The 21,505-nt window shown below is 43.9% G+C and overlaps 1 protein-coding gene across 1 annotated transcript in view; it reads left to right on the top strand.

Annotated features, from left to right (window-relative positions):
- SPATA17 (spermatogenesis associated 17) overlaps positions 1 to 17,526 on the top strand; it is a 629,329-nt gene extending 611,803 nt beyond the window's left edge. Inside the window, exon 10 of the mRNA XM_069233882.1 lies at positions 16,663 to 17,526. Within this exon, the coding sequence (XP_069089983.1) occupies positions 16,663 to 16,743 (81 nt within the window). The 3' untranslated portion in view covers positions 16,744 to 17,526. The remainder of the gene's footprint in view (positions 1 to 16,662) is intronic.
- Positions 17,527 to 21,505: the final 3,979 nt, after the last annotated feature.

Raw genomic sequence — 21,505 nt, 5'->3', positions numbered from 1 at the left:
CCGCTCCACCAACCTCGCCCTCGCCACCGTCCTCCGCATCCATCGTACCACAGCCGGCAGCAGATCCTTCTTTCACCTCGCTGCCAATACCTGGAACTTCCTCCCCGTCAACCTACGTCTGACCCAGGACCTCCTGACGTTCAGGAAACGTCTCAAGACCTGGCTATTCGAGCAGTAGCATCCGCTCACCACCCCGCTCCTTGAGACCCTAGCGGGTGAGTAGCACGCTTAACAAGTAATTGATTGATTTATTTATAGATTGGTTTTAGAACAATAGAATCATTTTTAATAAATAAAATGACATCAAAACGATCAAAATCCAAACAGTAGAACCAAAGATATGAGTTTTTAAAGGTTTAGGTAGAAATAGTACCTAAAGGTGCAAAGCCAGCTGCGGGTATCTGTTCACACTGGACTGGGACAAAGTAACAAATTCAAGCTGTGATGAAGTGCAGGCCAGGCACTGCATCAATTCTGGCATGCTGGGAGTGGTACCTTATGTTCTTGATGCAAGGTCTCCACGGCGTTACTTTACAAGACTTTGTTTCACTGGGCATTAGATCTGATGTAGCTTTCAACTTCACGCTGAGGCTTTGATGGGCTTTGCATTGCTTGGTGTCAGGTGAGAGGAAGCCATAGGGTCAGCACTGCGTGGCTTTGTGTTGCACATGCATTCGATCCAGTAAATCTCTCAGATGGAATGGTTGTGGCATGGCCCTGTGAGGTTTTACGCCACTTAGCTCCAATTTTGGTGGAGGCTTCAGTTTGGAGCTTTGGGAGATCCTGGGTTGCTATGCATCGGATCTGTTAGAATCTTCAGTTAGGCAGGGAGGAGTGCACTCTGATACAAGCCAAGTGTCTATGAGGGGTTCCTCTTGGGGATCAGGACTCACTCCAGCAGAGGACAGCAGCAGGGCTCAGCCAGGTCCAGTTAGTGCTGGTCAGCTGTGCAGGGCAAGCATCTAGAATTGTTTTTGTCCTTGTAGCTCACACAGGAGATCTGTCAACTGACCATTGGAGTCACTCTGGTTAGCCTGGGATCAAGGCAAACAGGTCCAGTCTTCCTTCATCAGACTGCAAGGCAGTCCTTCCAGCAGCAGGGCAGCCCTCCTGGCAGCAGGACAGTCCTTATTCTGAATTTTCCACAGTTCCAGGAGTGTTCTGATGGGTGATTCTGAAAGTCTTTTGTGTGTCAGCCTTTGTGTGGGGGGAATTACATAACTTGCCCCTCAAATCAATTATAGTCAGTTCTTTCCCTCCATTTGGATTAGCTACAAACTGTCTAGGGTGGCAAAGACATGTGCAGGCCTGGTATCCAGTTCCTTTGTATGTGCTGCAGGCAGGGCCCTTTGGAATGTAATGGCACAGCTCCTCCCTAGCCACCCTGTCAGGAAGACCCTCTCTCCTCACACCTAGGCTTCCTCTGTCTCACTGTCTGGAAGCAATGCATAACCCATAACAGCAGATTCATTCACAAGCATGTGACCCAAGACACAGGGTAAAGGGATATTTGGATCAGGCAGGCAGAAAAATGGCAACTTTCTAAAAGTACCATTTTTAAAATTGTAACTTAAAATACGACTTTACCATACCTTAATTTGAGTGTAAACATTATTTCTCTATTTGCTCCCAATCTGAATTTATCATTAAATGTAATAAGGTAACCCAGTGTTAGTTTTTGGAAGAGATAGGCCTTAAAACAGTGAATTCCTTCACTGTCAGAACAGGTAAGACTTTAATACGTCCTACTTTTTAAATACCATGGGCCTGATTGCAACTTTGGAGGAGGTGTTAATCCGTCCCAAATGTGACGGATATACCACCAGCCGTATTACGAGTTCCATAGGATATAATGGACTCGGAATACAGCTGGTGGTATATCCGTCACTTTACCGTCACTTTTGGGGCGGATTAACACCAACTCCAAAGTTGTAATCAGGCCCCATGTGTCTTGCTCTAGGGGGGGGTTAGGTCCTACCTAAGTTTTGTAAAGGGAGATTTAGGTCTGCCAAAAAGTTTATTTTGCCAAGTCAAAATGACAGTTTAAAACTGCACTACAGGCTGTGGTGACAGCCCTGAGAAGCATTTAATTTTTGTGCCCTGAGTACAGATAGTACCATTTACTATGGACTTGCAAGTAAATGAAATATGCCAATTAGGCGTAGGCTAATTGTACCAAGTTTTAAGGATATAGCATAAGCACTTTAGCATTGGTACACAAAGTCCTAATGGCAAAAAAAACGAGTTCAGCAAAAATTAGGGAGCAAAGGCAAAAGATTGGGGAATGTCACACAAAGGATGTCAGGTTTAGTAGCAAGGAATCCCATAGGAGTCACCTGTGCAGAGATGGTGGTTGTTCCATTATAGACTGGTAGCCTTAAACAGCAGCCAAGCATAAGGGACAATGTGTACTTTGAGCCAGAAGATAGCTCCAGGCTTTACAGCCTAGAAACAGCTGCTATTGCCAACAACGTTTTTAACCTAAGCAAATTTTTCCTCTGTAACAAGTTCTCCAACGGGGTCGAGTTTTACTGTTTCAGATACACCTGATGATGTAAAACAGAGAATGTGTTCAACCAAAACCGTAGAATCACTAGTGCACTCGGAATCTGACACTATACTTGTAGCTATGTTTGACAGTAGTAGTCTGGGGCTATTCTCTGGGGATGCAATCTTCCTGGCCATGCCAGGCCAATAGAAAACCTAAAACAGATTCTCCAAGAACTGCAAATAGACAAGATCTTATTGTCTCAGACACTCTAAGCATCAATCATAGAGTATTGAAGTCTATGCTTTTATTAATGGAGAAATCGCTGAGGGAGACAGGCTTTATTCTAGCATTTATAACAAGTTTCTTCAAGTACTGACCAGTACAAGGGCTAAAAATGATTCCGGTATGGTAACGGAACTCATAATTAATTACACCCAGTGGTGGCTCACGGGAGAGAAAAGCGGCAGGGTGATGCAGCGCGTGGCAGGAGGGAGGGGATGACAAAAGCATATAAAATCATTTTTCTTTAAAAAACGTTCCTTTCTCGTTGCAATGCTCCGATCTGCTCCTCGGTCCTTCGCTGCAGGCACAGACTCCCAGCCTGCGCTGCGTCCAATTCTAATACTGCTTTCATGCTGCTAGCAGCCAGGGCGCTCTGAGGCAAAGTGAGAGGCATAGTGCCTGCTGTCTCCAACCCTAGATGGCCAGCCAAACATAAATGCGCACTGAGGGGGGAGTGCTCCATCCCTCCCACTGCCCGTGGCCCTACCCCTTTTACAAGAAAACAATAATAAACATAGTTTATTATCATTTTCTTGTGAAAGTTTTGCAGCTGCTGCTGCTGGCTGGGGGTGACGCTTCTCTGCAATATCAGAGGAGTCACCCCTGATTACACCATGACTGAATTGTCACAATTAGCCATGAGCGCTTTAACAATGGTTCCAGAAACACTCCCAAAGGTGATATAAATGACCACATTAAATACAACGAAGATGTAGAACCTAGAGCAATGTTGGAATTGGCCTATCTGCAGGGTCACTCCCAAACTTTTTGCCTTCCTCCTCTTCTTTTTCTGACCTCATTTCTTTTGCTGGCTTTAGGACATTGCTAACCAGTGCTAAAATGAATGTACTCTCTTCCTAAAAACACGGTAACATTGGCTCATACCCAACTGGCATATTTAATTTACTTGTAAGTCCCTAGGAAAGTGCACTACATGTGCCCAGGGCTGGTAAATTGAATGCTACTAGTGGGTTTGCAGCATTGGTTGTGCCACCCACATAAGTAGCACCTTAACCATGTCTCAGGCCTGCCATTGCAAGGCTTGTGTGTGCAGTTTCACTGCCACTTCGACTTGGCATTTAAAAGTACTTGCCAAGCCTTAAACTCCCCTTTTTCTACATATAAGTCACCCCTAAGGTGGGTCCTACGTAACCCATAGAGCAAGGTGCTGTGTAGGTATAAGGCAGAACATGTACCTGTGTGTTTTATATGTCCTGGTAGGGGAAAACCCCTAAGTTCATTTTCCACTACTGTGAGGCCTGCTCCTTTCATAGAATAGCATTAGGGCTATCCTCATATACTGTTTGAATGAGTGGTAGATTCTGATCAGACAGGGGTAACCAGGTCATATTTAATACGGCCAGAATGGTAATACAAAATCCTGCTTATTGGTGAGGGTGGATTTTATTTTACTATTTTAAAAATGTCACTTTAATAAAGTGAGCATTTCTCTGCCCTTAAAATCTATCTGTGCCTTACAGCCTGTCTCCAAACAACATCTGGGCTGGGTTGGTTGACAGCTTCCTTGTGCATTTTACCCAGGCAACCACAAACACAGGATACTCAGTCGCACCTGGACTCATCTGCATACTGAATGTGTCTTCCTGGGCTGGATGGGTGGAGGGCCTGACACTTACATTTCAAAGGCTAGTGGCCTGCCCTCACACAATGGACTGCCAAACCCCCTACTGGGACCTTAGCAGACAGACCTGTACAGAAAGGGGACCTTTGTGCACTTCAAAACCACTCTTTGAAGACTCCCCCACTTCAAAGGCATTTTTGGGTATATAAACTGGGTCCCTGACCTCACCAACTCAGACACTTCTGGACCTGAATCTGCAACCTGTCAAGAGGAACTGCGTGGCTGCCCAAAGCACTCATCTGGACTGCTTTGCTGAGAAGGACTGCTGCCCTGCTGTTGCCCTTCTGCCCTGTTGCCCTCTGACTTTACTGAGAAGTGCTCTCCAAGGGCTTGGATTGAGCTTGTCTCCTGTTTTCTGAAGTCTCAGGGCCAAAAAGGCTTCATCTCTTCAGGAAACTTCTTGTGTGCAGAAAATCCCGCACAGCCTGCCGGAAATGATGCACAGCCTGCCTTGTGACGAGAAAATCGCAGCAGAGCCAAACTGGAACGATGCAGCCCGGCTTCCCAAGTGAAGATTTGACGCTGCGCCTGCCTTGCAATGGGAAATTCAACACACAGCCCTACCGGATCAACGCACAGCCGAATCGGAATGACGCAGCCGAACTTCCCGAGTGAAGAATTGACGCAGTGCCTGCCTTGCGACAGAAAATTAGACACATCACCTACTGGATCAACGCAATGCCTGTGACTTCTTCCCGCATGCCAAGGATTTTCCCCACATCGTCCCTGGTCGTCAAATAGATCCCCGCATCACAGTGAGGAAGCAAGACTGCACACTGGAAATCGATGCAAAGCCCCTTGCATAGTGGAAAGAAATGACGCATCGGCTGTGCCACGTTGGAAAATCCGACGCACACCCTATTTTTGCAGGCATCTCCTCCTCTGCAGTCTCCGTGCGTGTTATTTTTTATGCACACCAGATACTTTGTACAAACAAGAGACAACTGTTGATTTCTAAGATTTAAGACTTTTTTAATCTGCAAAAGTGATATCTCAACTTGTGCTTATTGAATCTTTATAGTTTTGACCATAATTTAACCAGATAAATATCCTATATTTTTCTAAACCTTTGTTGTGTATTTTTGGAGTATTTTCGTTGTGTTACTGTATGATTTATTGCACAAATACTTTACACATTTCCTTCTAAGTTAAGCTCAACTGCTCAGTGCCAAGCTTCCAGAGGGTGGGCACAGGATAATTTGGACTGTGTGTGACTTACCCTGACTAGGATTGTGGTTCCTATTTGGGTAAGGGTATGTACCTCTGCCAACTAGAGACCCAATTTCTAACAAGCATTCACTGACAAGGGTCACTTCGTGAATGTCAATGATGAAATGATAGGAAAATCACAAATCAAACAATGAGGACTTATGACAACAACAAAAGTGAGGCCCCACCAAGAGTAAATGTGGGCAAGACAAAAGAACCACAAGGGAAAGAAGGAGATCTTGGCAATTGTGTCTCTAAGAAAAGTCTCTTCAAGTACCAGATGGGTGCAGTCTCATTTATGCAACTGCCCATCAAGACACACAGGCAGAACAAGGTTATTTTATATCGGTACAAGATACGAATGAAATGAACTTTGTATTCAAAGATTGGCTACCTATACATCCCATATTTTAAAGAAGACTGTTAGACCTGGTCCTTTTGGAGGGTCATCCCCAAACTTTTGGCCTCCTTCCTCCTATTTTTTTCTGACCTCTTGTTGTTGACTGTAGGACTCTGAGCACTTTATCACTGCTGATCAGTGCTAAAGTGAAGGTGCTCTCCCTTCTTAAGTTGGTATGATTGGCTTACACCTAATTGGTACATTTAATTTACCTGTAAGTCCCTTGTACAGTGGTATCTCTATACCCAGGGCCTGTAAATTAAATGCTACTAGTGGGCCTGCAAGGCTGCTTGCGCCACCCACAGAAGTAGCCTTTCAAATCTGTCTCAGGCCTGCTAGTGCAGGGCCTGCATGTGCAGTTTACTGCCACAGGACCTGGCATCTAAATTTACTTTCCAGGCCTGGAACTCCCCTTTTTCTACATGTAAGTCACTCCTAAGGTAGGACCTAGCTATCCCTATGGGCAGGGTGCTATGTATGAAGAAGATAGGACATGTACCTGATTGTGTGGCCTGTCCTGGTAGTGTCATACAGCCAATTTGGTTTCTCACTGCTGTGAGTGCTGCCTTGCTCATAGGATTGCATTGGAAATGCCCTGCTTTATGACTAGGGGATATTGTCTGATTTATGAGGGGTAGCATAGGTATGATTGGTATGGTTGTAATGGTAGTGAGAAATGCTGCTTACTGGTGTAGGTGGATTTTTTATTACCATTATAGAAATTCCACTTCTAGAAAGTGATAATTTTTCTGTGCTTATGACTCTGGTGTTATGCAGCTTGACTCCAATCCACATCTGGGGCAGGGTGACAGCTGGGCTTCGTGCATACTTTTCAGACATCCTGTACACAGGGAGGGTGGTGGTTTCACAGAGGTGCATCTGCATATTGAATGGTCTTCCTGGGCTGAGAGAAGGAGAGGCGAGGCACACCTGCATTTGTAAAGGCTGTGCCCCAGCCTCACACAAAAGGCTCCTTTACCCCCAACTGATGTCTGGAGCCTGTGCTGGAGGAGAGATGAGACACTCCTAGAACCAGTTGGAACCTCCGCTCCCCCTCTTTTGTAAGTATGTGTGAAACTGAGTATAAGTACAGGGGACTTTCCCCATGTTTAGAGACACAAAAAGACACTCTGGAAAACCTGGTATGGACACAGAATGCTGCTGGAGGAACTCACCAGGAACCGCCTTGGACTGCTGCTGCAGTGCTGACCTGTGACCTGCAAGGTCCTGTGCTCCACTTGTGTCCCCAGGGGCTGGGTGCTGTGGCCCCAGTCCTCTGCAACTATTGGCTTTACAAGCGCAAGGACAGTGCTATATTTGAAAGCTCTTGTCGGAGCTGAGCACCTGATGAGTGCTTTTCCTCTATCCCCTTAGCACCTTGAAAGGCCTTATCTTCTGTTTACGTAGCACTTTGAAAGCGATTACCCATGTTTGCCAAGGGAGAAAATCAATGCAGCGACCAGGGCAGGCTGTGGCGTTACAACACATCCGGAGTGTGATCGTGGAGGTGCCCCGGGGCACGAGAGTGCAAAGCCTGGAGCGAGTGTGCTCCTAGGGGTACCCCCGGGTTGAGGTGTACAGAAAAGAGCTCCCCTGGGGCACCAGCAGGCCCTTCCTCTTGTGTATTAACCGCTGTGGCCCAGAAGAGTGAGGCTCGCTTACCACGTCTTGTGCAGGCGCATCGCGGGTGGGGTGCAAGCCTCATCGGAGGCCCCCTGCACCACTGGGCCCCCCTACAGTCTGTGAGCATCACAGGCAGGGTGGAAGCCTCATCAGAGGCCCCCCCATGTGCCAAGCCCCTTTCCCTGTTATTGTTCATGGGGGCCCCCATTACCACTGGGCCCCTGCAGTAGTTTAGAGGCTCATGGGCGGGCGGGAAACCTAAATGGAGGTCCCTCATTCCTGCTGGGCTCCCTCTCCATGCTTGTGGCTCACGGGTGGTGTGGTGACTTCACTGGATGGCCCCCATTCCAACCTGGCCCCCCTACCCTGGTGCTGAGGACCCATAAGCAGGCCGGGGTGGTGACCCTCGACGGACGTCACTTATGATGGTATGTTTGGTAGGGCAAGTGCATTTTTAGCAACCTGTTTACTGTGACCTTATGCCTTTCCGGTAATATGTACTTTTACCCGGATATGTGAATTTTGGGAATGTTTACCTGACTACTGCTTATGTTGCAGGATGACCAGTAACCTATGTGTTTTATGAGACTAATGCTGGCTATTCTGGAGTATGAATACTGTGTAATGTTTTGACAACTGCTTGGGTAGCAGGGTATTCTTGACATGTTGTGTTTGGTCTAATGATGTTGTGTATAATGCAGTTTATTTGTATATAACTTGGTGTTGTGTTTCCTTTGTGGTGGGGATAGTGCGTCACATGTGTTGAGTGTGTTCTGCAAACGCTTTACACATTGCCTCTGGGATAGGCCGGACTGCTCGTGCCAAACTACCAAGGGGGTGAACAGGGGTTATCTTGGGTGTGTAACTCCTTTGCCCTGACTAGAGTGGGTGGGTTCTGCCTGGCTTAGGTGCATACCCTAGCCAACTGGAAACCCCATTTTTAACAAAGACAGACAAATCCAAATGGTTGTCAGCAGACATCCCCACCAGGACACCTTGCAGTGAGAATGTGTATGAAAAACTCTTCATCACTAGGTGGAGGTTTCAAGGAAGGTTAAACTAATAAGCAGTGGAGGCATTCCAAATGGTGAAGGAAATAATGATGGTCTAAAATGGGCAATGGTGCGCATCGGCCTTGGGCGACAAAGACAAAGGTAATGGATGGGCCCAAGATAGGTCAGACTGAACTCTCAATAACAGAAGCTACAGATGACTTGGGCACGTGTATAGAGAAAACAGATCAATACTAATGAGGATTGTACTAATAATTTTGTTTGGGAATATTTTGAGACTGGAAAAGAGAGGGTTTGATGGGAAGTGTTTAAAGTTTGTAAGGCATTGCAGGATTTGTTGTTTACAGTAAACATACACAATGACAGAGATTGCTATGGATTGTTACAGTGAATTTTATAAACCTGCTAAACATTTTCAAAAGGGTAGACTAATGACAGGGTGCTCTCAGTGTGGGTCATAAGCAAATTGAACTTTAAACCACAGTAAGTTTATGTAGGCCTCTCAAAGGCTGGTATTTCACATGTGAGACTCATGAATGTCAGCAATGAGATTGTTAGCATTTATAATCTTAATGTATATAGCCCTCCAGATGACACTTGCTGTTCACTAAATTTGACAAAGTCTAGAGAAATATGTTGACCTTATTAGAGAAATTGATTTTATCACTGCTAATAAATTGTGGGGATTTTAGCAATTTTGTTTTTGCCATTAGCGAGGTGCTTGAAGAATGTTTGTGCTGCAATATAATGACACCTTCCACAAACTGGGAAAAAACAAATAAAAAGGGCAACGCATTAACAGCCTTTTTTTTTTTTACAAAATCTGAGCTACGACTCATGAATGGTCAAACCAACTCATATTCCTTGGTACAAAGCTCATTTAGTTGTGGTGATAGAACCTCTCCTATGGACTACTCACTGACTACTTCTTGATCAATGTGAAGAGCTAGAAAAATGGGGTCGAGATGAAGAGTATGAAGAGAGTTGAAAGCAACTAAGAAGCCCCTTAATATGCACCTTAGGGGAAGATGGGGCCCCCGGATTCTCCCATGTAAAGTTCCATTTTGAAATTTTTCCAGCTAATGACAGGAGAGCAATACTCTGGGAACACCTCCGAGAAATTGGCCTACTTAATACTATAATGCAGATGTTTGGAATCTTTATTTTAAACAAAACTAGGGATGAGAATGGTACAATTTTGGCTTCCTTCCACTTAATGCTATATGAAATAAAAAATACTGTGGTGACTGCCAACCTATTTAGCAGGAATGTATGATGGAACAACGCATTCGCCAACCACACATGCCTGAACAACTCGGTCGGAACAACAACCGTGTTGTTTCCACGAGTGGCTTACCACTCATGCCTTAACAACGATTTTTCGTTGTAAAGGCATGCCTAGTAAAGGCATGTGTGGAACGGCATGCATGGTTTTCACATGCCATCCCCCATCCGCCCTAAAAATACAACTACCCCGATACCCCCACCCACCCTGAGCCCCAAAACCTATCCCAACCCCCCACCCGCCCTAAAAACAACTGACCCCACCCCAAAAATAAAATTACCTGCCCCTAAAAACAAAATTACCCTGGCCCCCCACCCCCAAAAACCAAACAACCTCAACCTCCCCACCCCCAAAAACCAAACTACCCGACCCACCAGGCCCCACCCCCAAATACCAAACTAATCCTACCCCTAACCCCAAAAACCAAAGTACCCCTACCCCCAAATACCAAACTACCCTGACCCACCAACCCCACCCCAAAAAACAAACTACCCCGATCCCCCACCCCCAAAAAACAAACTAGCCCGATCCCCCAACCTCCCCACCCCAAAACAAAAGTACCTCGACCCCCACCCCTGCCCCTAAAAGCAGAACTGCCCAATCCCCGTCCCTAAAAACCAGAACTACCCCGATTCCCCCCACCCTGCCCCTAAAAAACCAAAAACTACCCTGACAAACTCCACCCCAAGCCCTTAATCCACCCCTAAAAACTACCCCCAAACCTGCCCCAGCCCCACTTACCTGACCCTTGCCCTCTCCCGATGCTGACTCCCTTTTTCTGTGCCTTAACCACACATTTGCATTGTTCAGCACATGCGTGGTTAAGGCAGAGAAAAAGGGAGTCCTTGTTAACACAAGCGTGGTTCCGGTTGCGTTAACAATGATGTCGTGGTTCTGCAGTCGTTGGATGTTCCCTATTTAGCAGATGAACCAGAAATGTGATATTCCTGATAATAGAAGCTTGTATGATGTAAAATGCTGTAATTTGGCACACAAAGTTTTACTGAAACTAATAACTTGCCATCTCAATCAATTGAAGGGGACATTTATCCAGCAGTGCAGGAAAGATTATTAGAACTTAATAAAGAACTAAAGGTTAGAAGCACAGCATAGACTGTGGAGCGAGATAAAAGATCCCACATTCAAGAAGGATTCAAAAAGATTTTGGAGGGCTACAATTTACACAGGGGAGAGAGTAGTAAACAAACCAGAATGCCATATTGGAGCTGTGGCGTAGTCAACACTTTTCAGGAAATTGATTGGAACTGATAATTCAGGCAGAAGCAATACCGTTAATGCCTTCACAAAGTATTAAAGCTTTTTATAGGAAAAACACTGAGATATGGACATTAAGCATTAATAAGGTAACGGGCCCTGACCTAGTCCCAACAGATCTGTACTAGGCAAACCCAAAACTTTGGTTTAGTGTTCTTACAAGGGTCTTTAACGCTGTTGCAGATAAACAGTAATGTACCATCTTCCTGGCATTTGGCAATTATTATACCACTACACAAAGTAGGCAGTCATGGTAATCAACTGAATTACCAGCCAATATTCTATTTAGATGGGCCGGGAAGATATTTGGGAAGATTTTGTCGAACCAATTCAGGGCTGGATGGATGCCAAAAACATTTTCACTGAGGTACAAGCTTGCTTTCAGTTACAAGTTGAAACAGTCAATCAAGCTGTATGTACTTCAGGTAATGACCTGTTTTAAGTATACAGTAGTTAAAGAAGACCTCATTATACCTTATTTTGTTGATCTTATGTCAATGTATGATCTTGGGGATTGATAATGCATTTCTAAAGGCTATTGCGGGTTTACATATTAACAACATGGTCAATGTCAGTTATGGGATGCATGGTGAGTGTAGCAAACCCTTACCAATTGAAAAAAGGAGTGGCTTCATAGTAGCCCCATTCCTTTTTAGTCTGTATTTAAATGATGTAGCACAATATCTATGGGACGCCGCTCTTGATGTCCAAATTATTGCCAGTATTTAGGCTCCAGTTCTTCTGTTCACAGGTGATGCAATTTTGCTATCCAGGGCAGACAATGCAATGCACAAAATACTGGATAGATTTGTAGGGTACTGTAGAGAGGGGGATTTATCCATGAATATTAGGATACCAAAGGTTATGTTAATGTAGACATCTCATCCCTTGTCGGAAAAATTAAGGTTTATGGTAGAGAAATCGAGTTTGTTTCTTGATTAGATTATCTGGGTATACATTTTGAAGCAGAACACGATGGCTCCTGCTCTTTATAGATCTGCACCTGGGGGCCATAGCAATTTAGCCCTTTAGCTTCTGGGCCTTCGCCCCTCACCGTGCTGAGACCTTTTTTGGCTATTTGGGGTAGTTGATTCTTAGACAGCCCATAACATTATGTGCACAAAAGCTATCCATGCCACACTTGTGTCCTTTTTTCCAACATTCTGGGGATTGTAAAGGTACCCAGATTTTGTGGGTTCTCCTGGAGGAGACCAAGAAATTTGCCAAAATATAGCTAAAATGTGTGTTTTTTTTAAATGGGAAAAAAGTACTGCAGAAAAGAAATCAGTTTTTTCCCTGCAAATGGCATCAACAAAGGGTTTGCAGTGCTAAAATCGCCATCTTCCCAGCTTTGAGGAACAGGCAGTCTTGAATCAGAAAAAACACATTTTTCAACACAGTTTTGGCAGTTTACTGGGACATACCCCATTTTTACTATTTTTTGTGCTTTCAGCCTCCTTCCAGTTAGTGACAGAAATAGGTATGAAACCACTGGTGGATCCCGGACAGCTAAACATTTCTGAAAAGTAGACAAAATTCAGAATTCAACAAGGGGTCACTTGTGTAAATCTTCAAAGAATTTCCTACTTATGGTAACAGTCAAAATAAAAACAAAATATTGAAATTGAGTTGAAAAAAACAGCCCTTTCTGATTATGTTTTTTTCCGTAACGTTTTCCAACAATGATAAATTTTTTAAAGCAATATACTGTTATGTTTTCTGGGCCCCCCTGGCTGCTGGGATATATAGGTCTTGTAGGTTCATCAAGAGCCCAAGCTACTCAGAACCAGTAAATGAGCTGCACCTTGCAATGGGTTTTCGTTGTATACTGGGCATACATCAATTCATTTTGTAAAATATAAAGAGTGAAATATAGGTATCAAGAAAACCTATGTATTTCCAAATGGACACAAAATGAGGAGTTTAGAAACAGTGGTAATTTGCACATCTCTCAGTTCGGGGGTCCCCATACTAGCATGTGAATTACAGGGCATCTCTCAAAATGACTTACATTTGGAAGGCAAAAATGTAGAGAAAGACAATTGGCAATAACACTTATTCTTCTATTCTGTGTTCCCCCAAGTCTCCTGATAAAAATAGTACCTCACTTGTGTGGGTATGCCTAGTGCCTGCGACAGGAAATGCTCCAAAACACAATGTGGATGCATCACATTTTTCGAAGGAAAACAGACACGTTTTTTGCAAAGTGCCTAGTTGTTGATTTTGGCCTCTAGCTCAGGGAAACCTCCAAACCTATACATTTATGGAAAGTACACATCTAGGGAAAATCCAGAATGGGGTGACTTGTGGGGCTCTCACCAGGTTCTGTTACCCAGAATCCTTTGCAAACCTCAAAATTTGGCTAAAAAACACTTTTGCTGCACATTTCGGCAATGTAAAGTTCTGGAATCTGAGGGGAGTCACAAACTTCCTTCCACCCAGCAATCCCAGCAAAAATGGTACCTCACTTGTGTGGGTAGGCCTGGTGCCCATGACAGGAATGGATCACACAACGGTCAATGTTAGTCCTTACATAAGGGCAACTGTTGACCCTGGGGTGTTCCATTCCTGATGCAGGCACTAGGTACAGGCACTCAAGTGGGGTAGCGTTTTTATCAGGACAGGTGGGGAAACACTGGGTGGTAGGAATTTTGTGGCTCCCAGTATATTTCTGTAGTTTGTGTGACAGAAAAGAACAAATTGAGTTTTTATTCAACATTTCACCTTTTCAGGGTATTCTGGATAAAAAAACTTTGGAGAAGCCACACAAGCCACACTTCCATGAACTCCACCGGGTGTCTAGTTTCCAGAAATGTCTGGGTTTGGTAGGTTTCCCTATATGGCTGCCGAGCCCAGGACCAAAAACGCAGGTGCCTGCCTTACAAAACCAGGTTGTTTTGCAATAGATAATTTTGATGTCTCCACAATACGATTTGGGCAGTGGAATTTGGGGCTGAACTAAATTGGGGAGCTCCCAAGAGAGCACTGTCTGAGTGCTTGCCACCACATGCACCTGCTCTCTGGGTTGGGCTAACCCTCTATTGTCCTGCTGCACAGACAGTGCTTGCGAAGGGACAGCATGGCTATCCTCATCACCTGCCTCAGAATCACTGGAAGAGGAGTTGTCAGATGGGACTCCTCTGACTGAAAAATCACTCTGAGTCTGCTCTATTATCCTACCCCTCAAATGCTGTCTCAGTATCTAGCTATACATTAAAAAACAGCACTCTTATAGGTCTGAACAGATATCTTTGCAGATTGGCTAGTGGAAAGAAGGGAAAAGGTGGTACTCAACACAAACGTTCGTATAATGAATCTGCTTTTCAAGTCTCAGACTGTAGCTCAATTTAACCCACTACACCAGATTTCTGCAGTTGCAGGGCAACATGGTAACATCTAGTTCTAACGCTTGGCTTCAAAAGCTAACCCTATTTCCATCAAGGAACTAGTTTTGAAAACATCACTAAAAAAGCACATCGAAAAAAGATGTGGGAAGTAAGATGTTGGGAAATTGCACTTGCATGCTTTTCAAGAGCAGCAGCAAAAGTTTCATAAAGTATTCAGGAATATTGATGTATTTATTTTGAAAGAGAAAGGATCTCGGTATATTGAAGATATTATATAAATTGTTATTTGATCACATTATGATGAACAACGAGTCCATAGTTGGAGACCAATGTAGAAGTGATTGAAAACTGTCCATGACGTCCTTAATGACAATGGTCCACAAGGCAATATTATATCCAGGAATTGGAAAATGAGCACTACCACGCACAGACTTTGATTATTGTTATTTAATGTTATGCATATTTGAAGATAACGCTATCACCCACAAAGATAGCCTGTGATGAGCAGGTGTATGGACCTTGTTACGACGTTGTGGAGGGTTACCCAAAGAGTTAAGTCTTCAGCTTTTAGAAGAACTCTGGAAGAGAGAAGGCGTCTCTGATATGAAGTGGGAGCAACAACAAGAAGGATCGAGCTCCAGCTCTGTTTCTCAGTATGCGTGGGATGTGTGCAAATTGGAGTCCGACTGAGCGGAGGTGTCTGACTGGTTAGTGGAAAGAGATTCATTGTTTAGAGAGCCTGGGTCTGTGTTGCATAGTTTGAACTGAGCACGCTTGTGTATTGGGAGCCAGAGGAGCTCCCTGAGGTGTGGAGTGATAGGAGTCTTGCGTGTAAAGTTGAGGATGAGTCTGGCTACAGCTTTATGGATAGCTTGTAGTTGTCTGGTGAGTTGTGGCATAGAGAGTGTCTCAGTAGTCCAGCGAACTGGTGCAAAGGACATGTGTGATTATTTTTCTGGTGTTGCTCAGGAGCCATCTGATGAGTCACCTGTGCAGATACAACAGATACACCAAATTGCTTGTATCTTGAACCTGTACTTAACACCATCAGAACTTATGAAATGGCAACAAATCTTTTCACTCCAAGATTTCAGTTAGATTTCTTCATATCAATAATGTTAGTTGACAGGTAAATCTCTCAACCCTCCTCCTTTTTTCCTGTACCAGTGTGGTTACGAATCTAGTATTATTTACAGAATCAACGATATAAAACTGCACCTATAGCAGTTAAGCTCACAAAGGGTGCAAATCTTCACTGCCCCGAAACATTCTCAATCCTCCTTCTTGGGAGCACCTTGCCCAAGTAGCATGCACGACAGCTATGCAGATGTGGCTGAAGACATCACAATTGCATGTCCTCTGCCATATCAACTATCTTTCTCAACAAAACCTCCCCACTCTCTTTTTCAAGGCAACATGTTAAGTTGTCCTGCTACGATCACAGAGCCTGCATGCCATCTCTATTCCCAGGAGGGAATGGGCCCCTAACCGTATCTCCTATCTTTAGGTATGCCCCTCAGTGCCTAATGGCGGGGCAAATGGGCACACATGTAGAATCTGCACTAAAGTTTACACATACTCCTGGTCAATCATCAGCTTTCCCTAAGATACTCGTTTAGTAAAAGGTATGCTGTGGAATGCACATCTGGGAGAGGAGTTTCTGATTCAGGAAGATGTTTTAGTTGCTGTTAGCCTCGCACCAATCAAGCTAAGTTTGAGTACAGCAATTGCCCATGCTATGGTGCTAATAATGGAAGCGCTTGAACCACACACTCCATTGGTTTCTATGAATGCCGAGAGACCAATATTGGACGGGTCTAGTTTAAGATTCATAAACAATCCTATACTTCTGTGGCACCCATTTTAGGGAACCCGGTGTTTTCTGTGTTTGAATGCCTATTTTTAGGAAGACCGAAAACAAATCAATGAATAAACTGAAACCTAACGAATTAAAATGTATTCCTAAATATTAGCAGTTGTATAAAATGTGTTTACGCTCTAGCACGAAATAATTTTGGTAACACATGTCCAAAATTAAATTACATCATAGGTAACTATAAACTTATAATTACACATTTTCTTTTTTGTTTCGTAGGACTTCCGAACTGTGTTCCCACCTTGTGCTCTTTTTGAAAAATGTGGGCGTACATATTCCAGATCTGGAGAAACCGTATAATGCTCTCGAAGACCAAAAGCAGCGAAGGATGTATGATACCAATAAATATCTTGCAGAAAGTCGAATGGACCATACTTGCAAAAAGATCTTTTAGCTGCTACTAAACCAAAAGTTCAATAGCTATATTTGAGCATTTTTTTCGAAATTCATATATTAACTTAGTGTGAAATTTACAAGACGAAATGCTACTTTCTATAATAAAGATCTGCATGAACTGACCTCAAAATACAAGACTGTTGTATGCTAACATCAGAGGGCTGTTAGCTGAATATAGGAAATGGGCGTATTTCTACAGGTACAATTATCAATGAGTAAGAAACAAAAAGGCTAGCCTGATTTTGAGTTTGGTGGTAACTGAAAATCCTCTTATTGGAGGAAACTTTAAATGTGCAGTAGAATCAACCCACTAAATCCCCTTCCTCATGGTATGGTGGAGGACATTGAGGCAGTCGATCCTTATCTGTATTTAGAATTGTAAGTATAATAGCAAAATGGTATTATTCTCTTTTCCCTGTGACTTGATACCCATGGACCTCCCACCCCTCTATTGTTTTCTCATTCTGTGTCACTCCTATTTTCCTTGAACTCAAATTCATTATAATGCAGACTTCTTTTCATTTCATTGTTTGTGAGTGGATCCAGCTACTGTTGAGGTCAAATGAAACGGTTTGATGATATTACTTTTAGAAAGTTTGTATGCATACTAAATTGAACGTGGCCTCCTTTGCAGAAGAACCTATGCATTTGGGAAAACATTAAAGTTCATTGCCGCTCAGTGCTAAATTCTTTGTTGGTTTCATGTATAAATTGCTACATGCAGCACAGCGGTTGTGAACATGACCAGGGGGTAACCAATGTATGCAAAATAATAGCTTGTATAGAACTAGATTAGCATATATTTCATGTGTCTTTTGGGCTTTGTTAGGCAGGTTTATGATTTCATAGAAAAAACTTAATTCATACAGATATTTCTCTTTTCTTTGTCGCTACCTTCATATGATGTGGCTCATGTCTTGAGTCTCCTAATAGTACTTAAAACAATTTTCTTCCCCCAACTTTGATCTCTGCAATATATACAAATGCAGACCTGCCACCTCACCACATGGTCACTGGAGAGGGACTGATATCACACGGTGGGAAGACAATTAGCTGGAACCCCCTGCAGAGAGCAGGTTTCCGGATAATTATTTGGAGGTTCAGCTCAGCCCACAAAAAAACCGTGTACGTAGGTGTGAAACATTCCCAGGACATTGGCAGCAGCCTCAAAAGCTTTGATTTTGTTTTTTGATAAGGAGGGTTTGCAGGAAAAGCGGTGCCATTGGCTGCGAGGCTGTGGATTTAGACATGTCTTGGGCTGTGCTCTGCACTAAGCACCACCCCCTTCATGGTCATGCCCCATCGTCACCTGGTGGAAAAAAGTTCACAAGTTGGCAGGTCTGCAAATGATGTAAGAAACCCTTTGCAGAGTTGTCTGGTTTCTGGGGGAGTACTTGCAGCATGACAGATTTGTTAAAGTAACTGGTCCTGTGTAATCAATAACAAAACGAATACTGTAGAGGTCCGTAGTGGTATGCTGCGGGAAGAGGGTAAGTATCTTTCCACATGATGTTCTGAACAACTGAAGCGATTTGTTGATAACTTTGAAAATGTGGCGGGAGTTCCCTTTCCAAGAAAGAAAGGAAGTAAATGGCAAACGGTCATGATTTTGAAACTGGTGACAATTTTGACGTGACATTTATACTGTTTTGCCCTCTATGAAAGCTGTCCATTAAATGGGTTGGAAAAGCCATACTGTTATAAATTGTACTCAAAAGCGAGCTGGTATATAACTGCATGCTACACAAGATATAATTAATGTTTGAACGTAAACTCTGCATGGATCTGTAGCATTTCATTTATCATCTCCCTTACAACTTGACATTTTCTAAATGCTGTCTGTTCTATCGTGGATTGACAGTAAGTATCCTTTCTATAGCCTCATTGTCCTCCGTGACTTCAATCTCAAGAAAACAAATGCTCTCTTCAAGACTTACTGAAGTCCTTCACCCCTTTAATGGACCCCTCAGCTTCGTCCTTATCACCAGTTCAGTGGCACATCCTCATCTCATTGCCAATCCTTCTGACCCCAACCGTGTACACCTCCCTATTACTATTATCTGATTTACACCTTGATCACCCATTCATAAATTGCCACTTCACTTTTTAGCCACCAAGACCATACTTATGTAGAAGTACAATTCCTAAAGGGCATTCTATGTCTTTGACTCCCACTATGCTCCTTTTAACTAATAGGTCTTTGGTCCCATGCAGAGAGCATCGCTTTCACAAAAGATGCTCTCAGGGCATTTGTATTCACTCACCCATTGAAATAGAGTTACTGCATCACTCATAATATCCTGGGAACAAACACACACCCAGTTAATGCCCTCATTAATGCCTTTGACTATGTCAAGTCAACAGATCATGAACACCTCATATTCCCACCTAACACGTAACCATGGTGCAGGCTTTCATACATAAATATCAGTTGATCTCCTCTTAAACAACAACATCCAATCTTCCTTCTCTCAACATAACAATCATAAACTGAGCCACCTAGACACTTTTTACTGCTAGGTTCAATACTTATGCACTAAACACAAAGTCCTCTATTTCTCTACATGACCATTATTATTTACAACACTGTCATCACTTTTTCAATCTGTGACTGCCCTGCATTCTAAGTAGGTTTAGATCCTTTGAATGTCTAGTACCTCTCTACTAGACCAAGTGAAGAAATGAAACCATCTCTATCCCAGCAGCGGTTTCTCTGTAGGAGGCACCAGGGCATTGACCCCCACTCTCCCACCCTTGCACTGCCACTAATTACTTGCTTTACCCCTTATACTTTTACATGAAAACAAACAATCTCACAGATTGTTTATTTGCATCTGAAAGCTGCAATATCAGATAAGCCGCAGAAGAGGGCTTCCCTGGGATGCAGTGTGCATGTGTCAGGCGGGGGCTGTTACAGCCCAGCCTCACACTACCACAATACATATCTGACATGCTGCACTTTGGTCACAATGTGCAGGATGTCAGATGATGGAGCTTCAGGCAAGTCAATCATATGCCCTTTTAACCTGTTAGAAGTCAGAATAGAGAACAAGTATTTGCAATGCAATAGGTCTCGCATATTTAGAACAAGTTAACTGTCATCCTTTGATGATAGCACCCATGAGCAAAAGAAAACATGCATGGAAACTGAGAAAAGACGACTTGGCAAAATTAAAAAGTTAGCTTTAAAAGTAAAACGTTGCAATTTTGTTTGTCCTGCTGGGCACGTTTTTGCCAGTCACAAGCCTTCTGTTTGCGGGGCACTAGAAATTAATAAAAAGAACAAATAGTACCTCGATCACGTTGGGAGCAGCGGATGGGCACTAATTAAGTTGACTCAATTAGTGCTTGATCTCTGTGCCACACAGAGAAGCAGAAATTATGCCAGGCGTGCCTTGATGAATTATGAGGCTGTAAAGAAGAGTGCCACGCAAACCAACAAATGGTGAGCGGCAGGCGGGCTCCAAGCCCTTTACTGAACACAACAAAGTCTCACAAGTGAGACGCATGCATTAGCGCATGCACTCAAAGGCTCAACCCTAAAAAGGGTTGACCTTCAACTTTGTCCTGGCTTCTGGTAGGGTAGAAACTCATGCAACTGGCTCTGGTGTGGTGCTGGAGGAAGACATGCAGTTTAAAAGCTTGTAAGCTCGTCTTGAAATGGACTGACCCAGGTAAGTTTTATTTTTAGCAGTGTGTGTGTATGTGTGTCTGCGTGCTGGGGGCTGCAAGATACAGCAGAGCCAAGTATTTGCTCATGTTAAGACCTATAAAAAGAAGCCACATGGCACACACTCTGACAGGCCTGGAGAAGGGGGTTGTGCTCATTGTGCCACTTGATTCAAGCTAGCCCGGCCGATGAAGGGTGAAACCCTGAAACCGGTCCCAGGATGCTTGTTTCCGGTCCAGTGAGGACCTGGCTTGGCAGTTCGGGCTGGACTGTTCCCATGAGGGAAGTCTTGTACCGTGTAGTAGAGTGGAGTGGTCTGGTGTAACAGTGTGGATTAAAGTACAAAATAGTGTTTTGGTGTGTCATAGAATAAATGTCAGGAATAAGGCTGTGCGCAGTCCAGGTCCCGCCCGAAACTCCGCTGCGCATATTTGCGGCACTTCATGCGCACCACTTGTCATCCCCTCTTGTTCTAGAAGTGGTTATCAGCGTCGCCTGCCCTGTGGTAAAGCTCATGTAGCTGCAGGGTCAGGACATTGGTGGACAAGATGCACTTATCAGTGTTATTCTATGAATGGACTACAATTCCCAGGTTTTTAGAGGCACGGCCATCTTGGGGTGTGGCAGGCCTATAAAACCCAGCCACACCCAAGCACATTGCTCACTATTTTGAAGACTTCGATGCAGTCAAACCTCACGGGGGTTCCTCTGAAGAAGCGCAGATTTCCTGCATGGCAGATTGACCGCAAATCGGAGTATCCTTGTTTCCATGGGGAATTCAGATACAAGTAAGTTGTACTCTTAGCGGTAAGGTCTTGATGAGCCCAATCTTGCAGGGAGTTGTTACTTCCAAAAGTAAAGTGCCCCTTAGCACAACGAGCAAAGCGTTTTCAGTCCAAAGAGTAAAGCGCTCCTGGCACGACGATAAAATCGCTCCAAGCCAAATGAGTAAAGCACCCTTGGCGCGACGATCAAATTGCTTCGGACCACATGAGT

The sequence above is a fragment of the Pleurodeles waltl genome, chromosome 5 (assembly GCF_031143425.1).
Source record: "Pleurodeles waltl isolate 20211129_DDA chromosome 5, aPleWal1.hap1.20221129, whole genome shotgun sequence".
NCBI lineage: Eukaryota > Metazoa > Chordata > Amphibia > Caudata > Salamandridae > Pleurodeles > Pleurodeles waltl.
The sequence above is the reverse complement of the archived record's forward strand: the minus strand, read 5'-3'. Positions and strand labels throughout refer to the sequence as shown.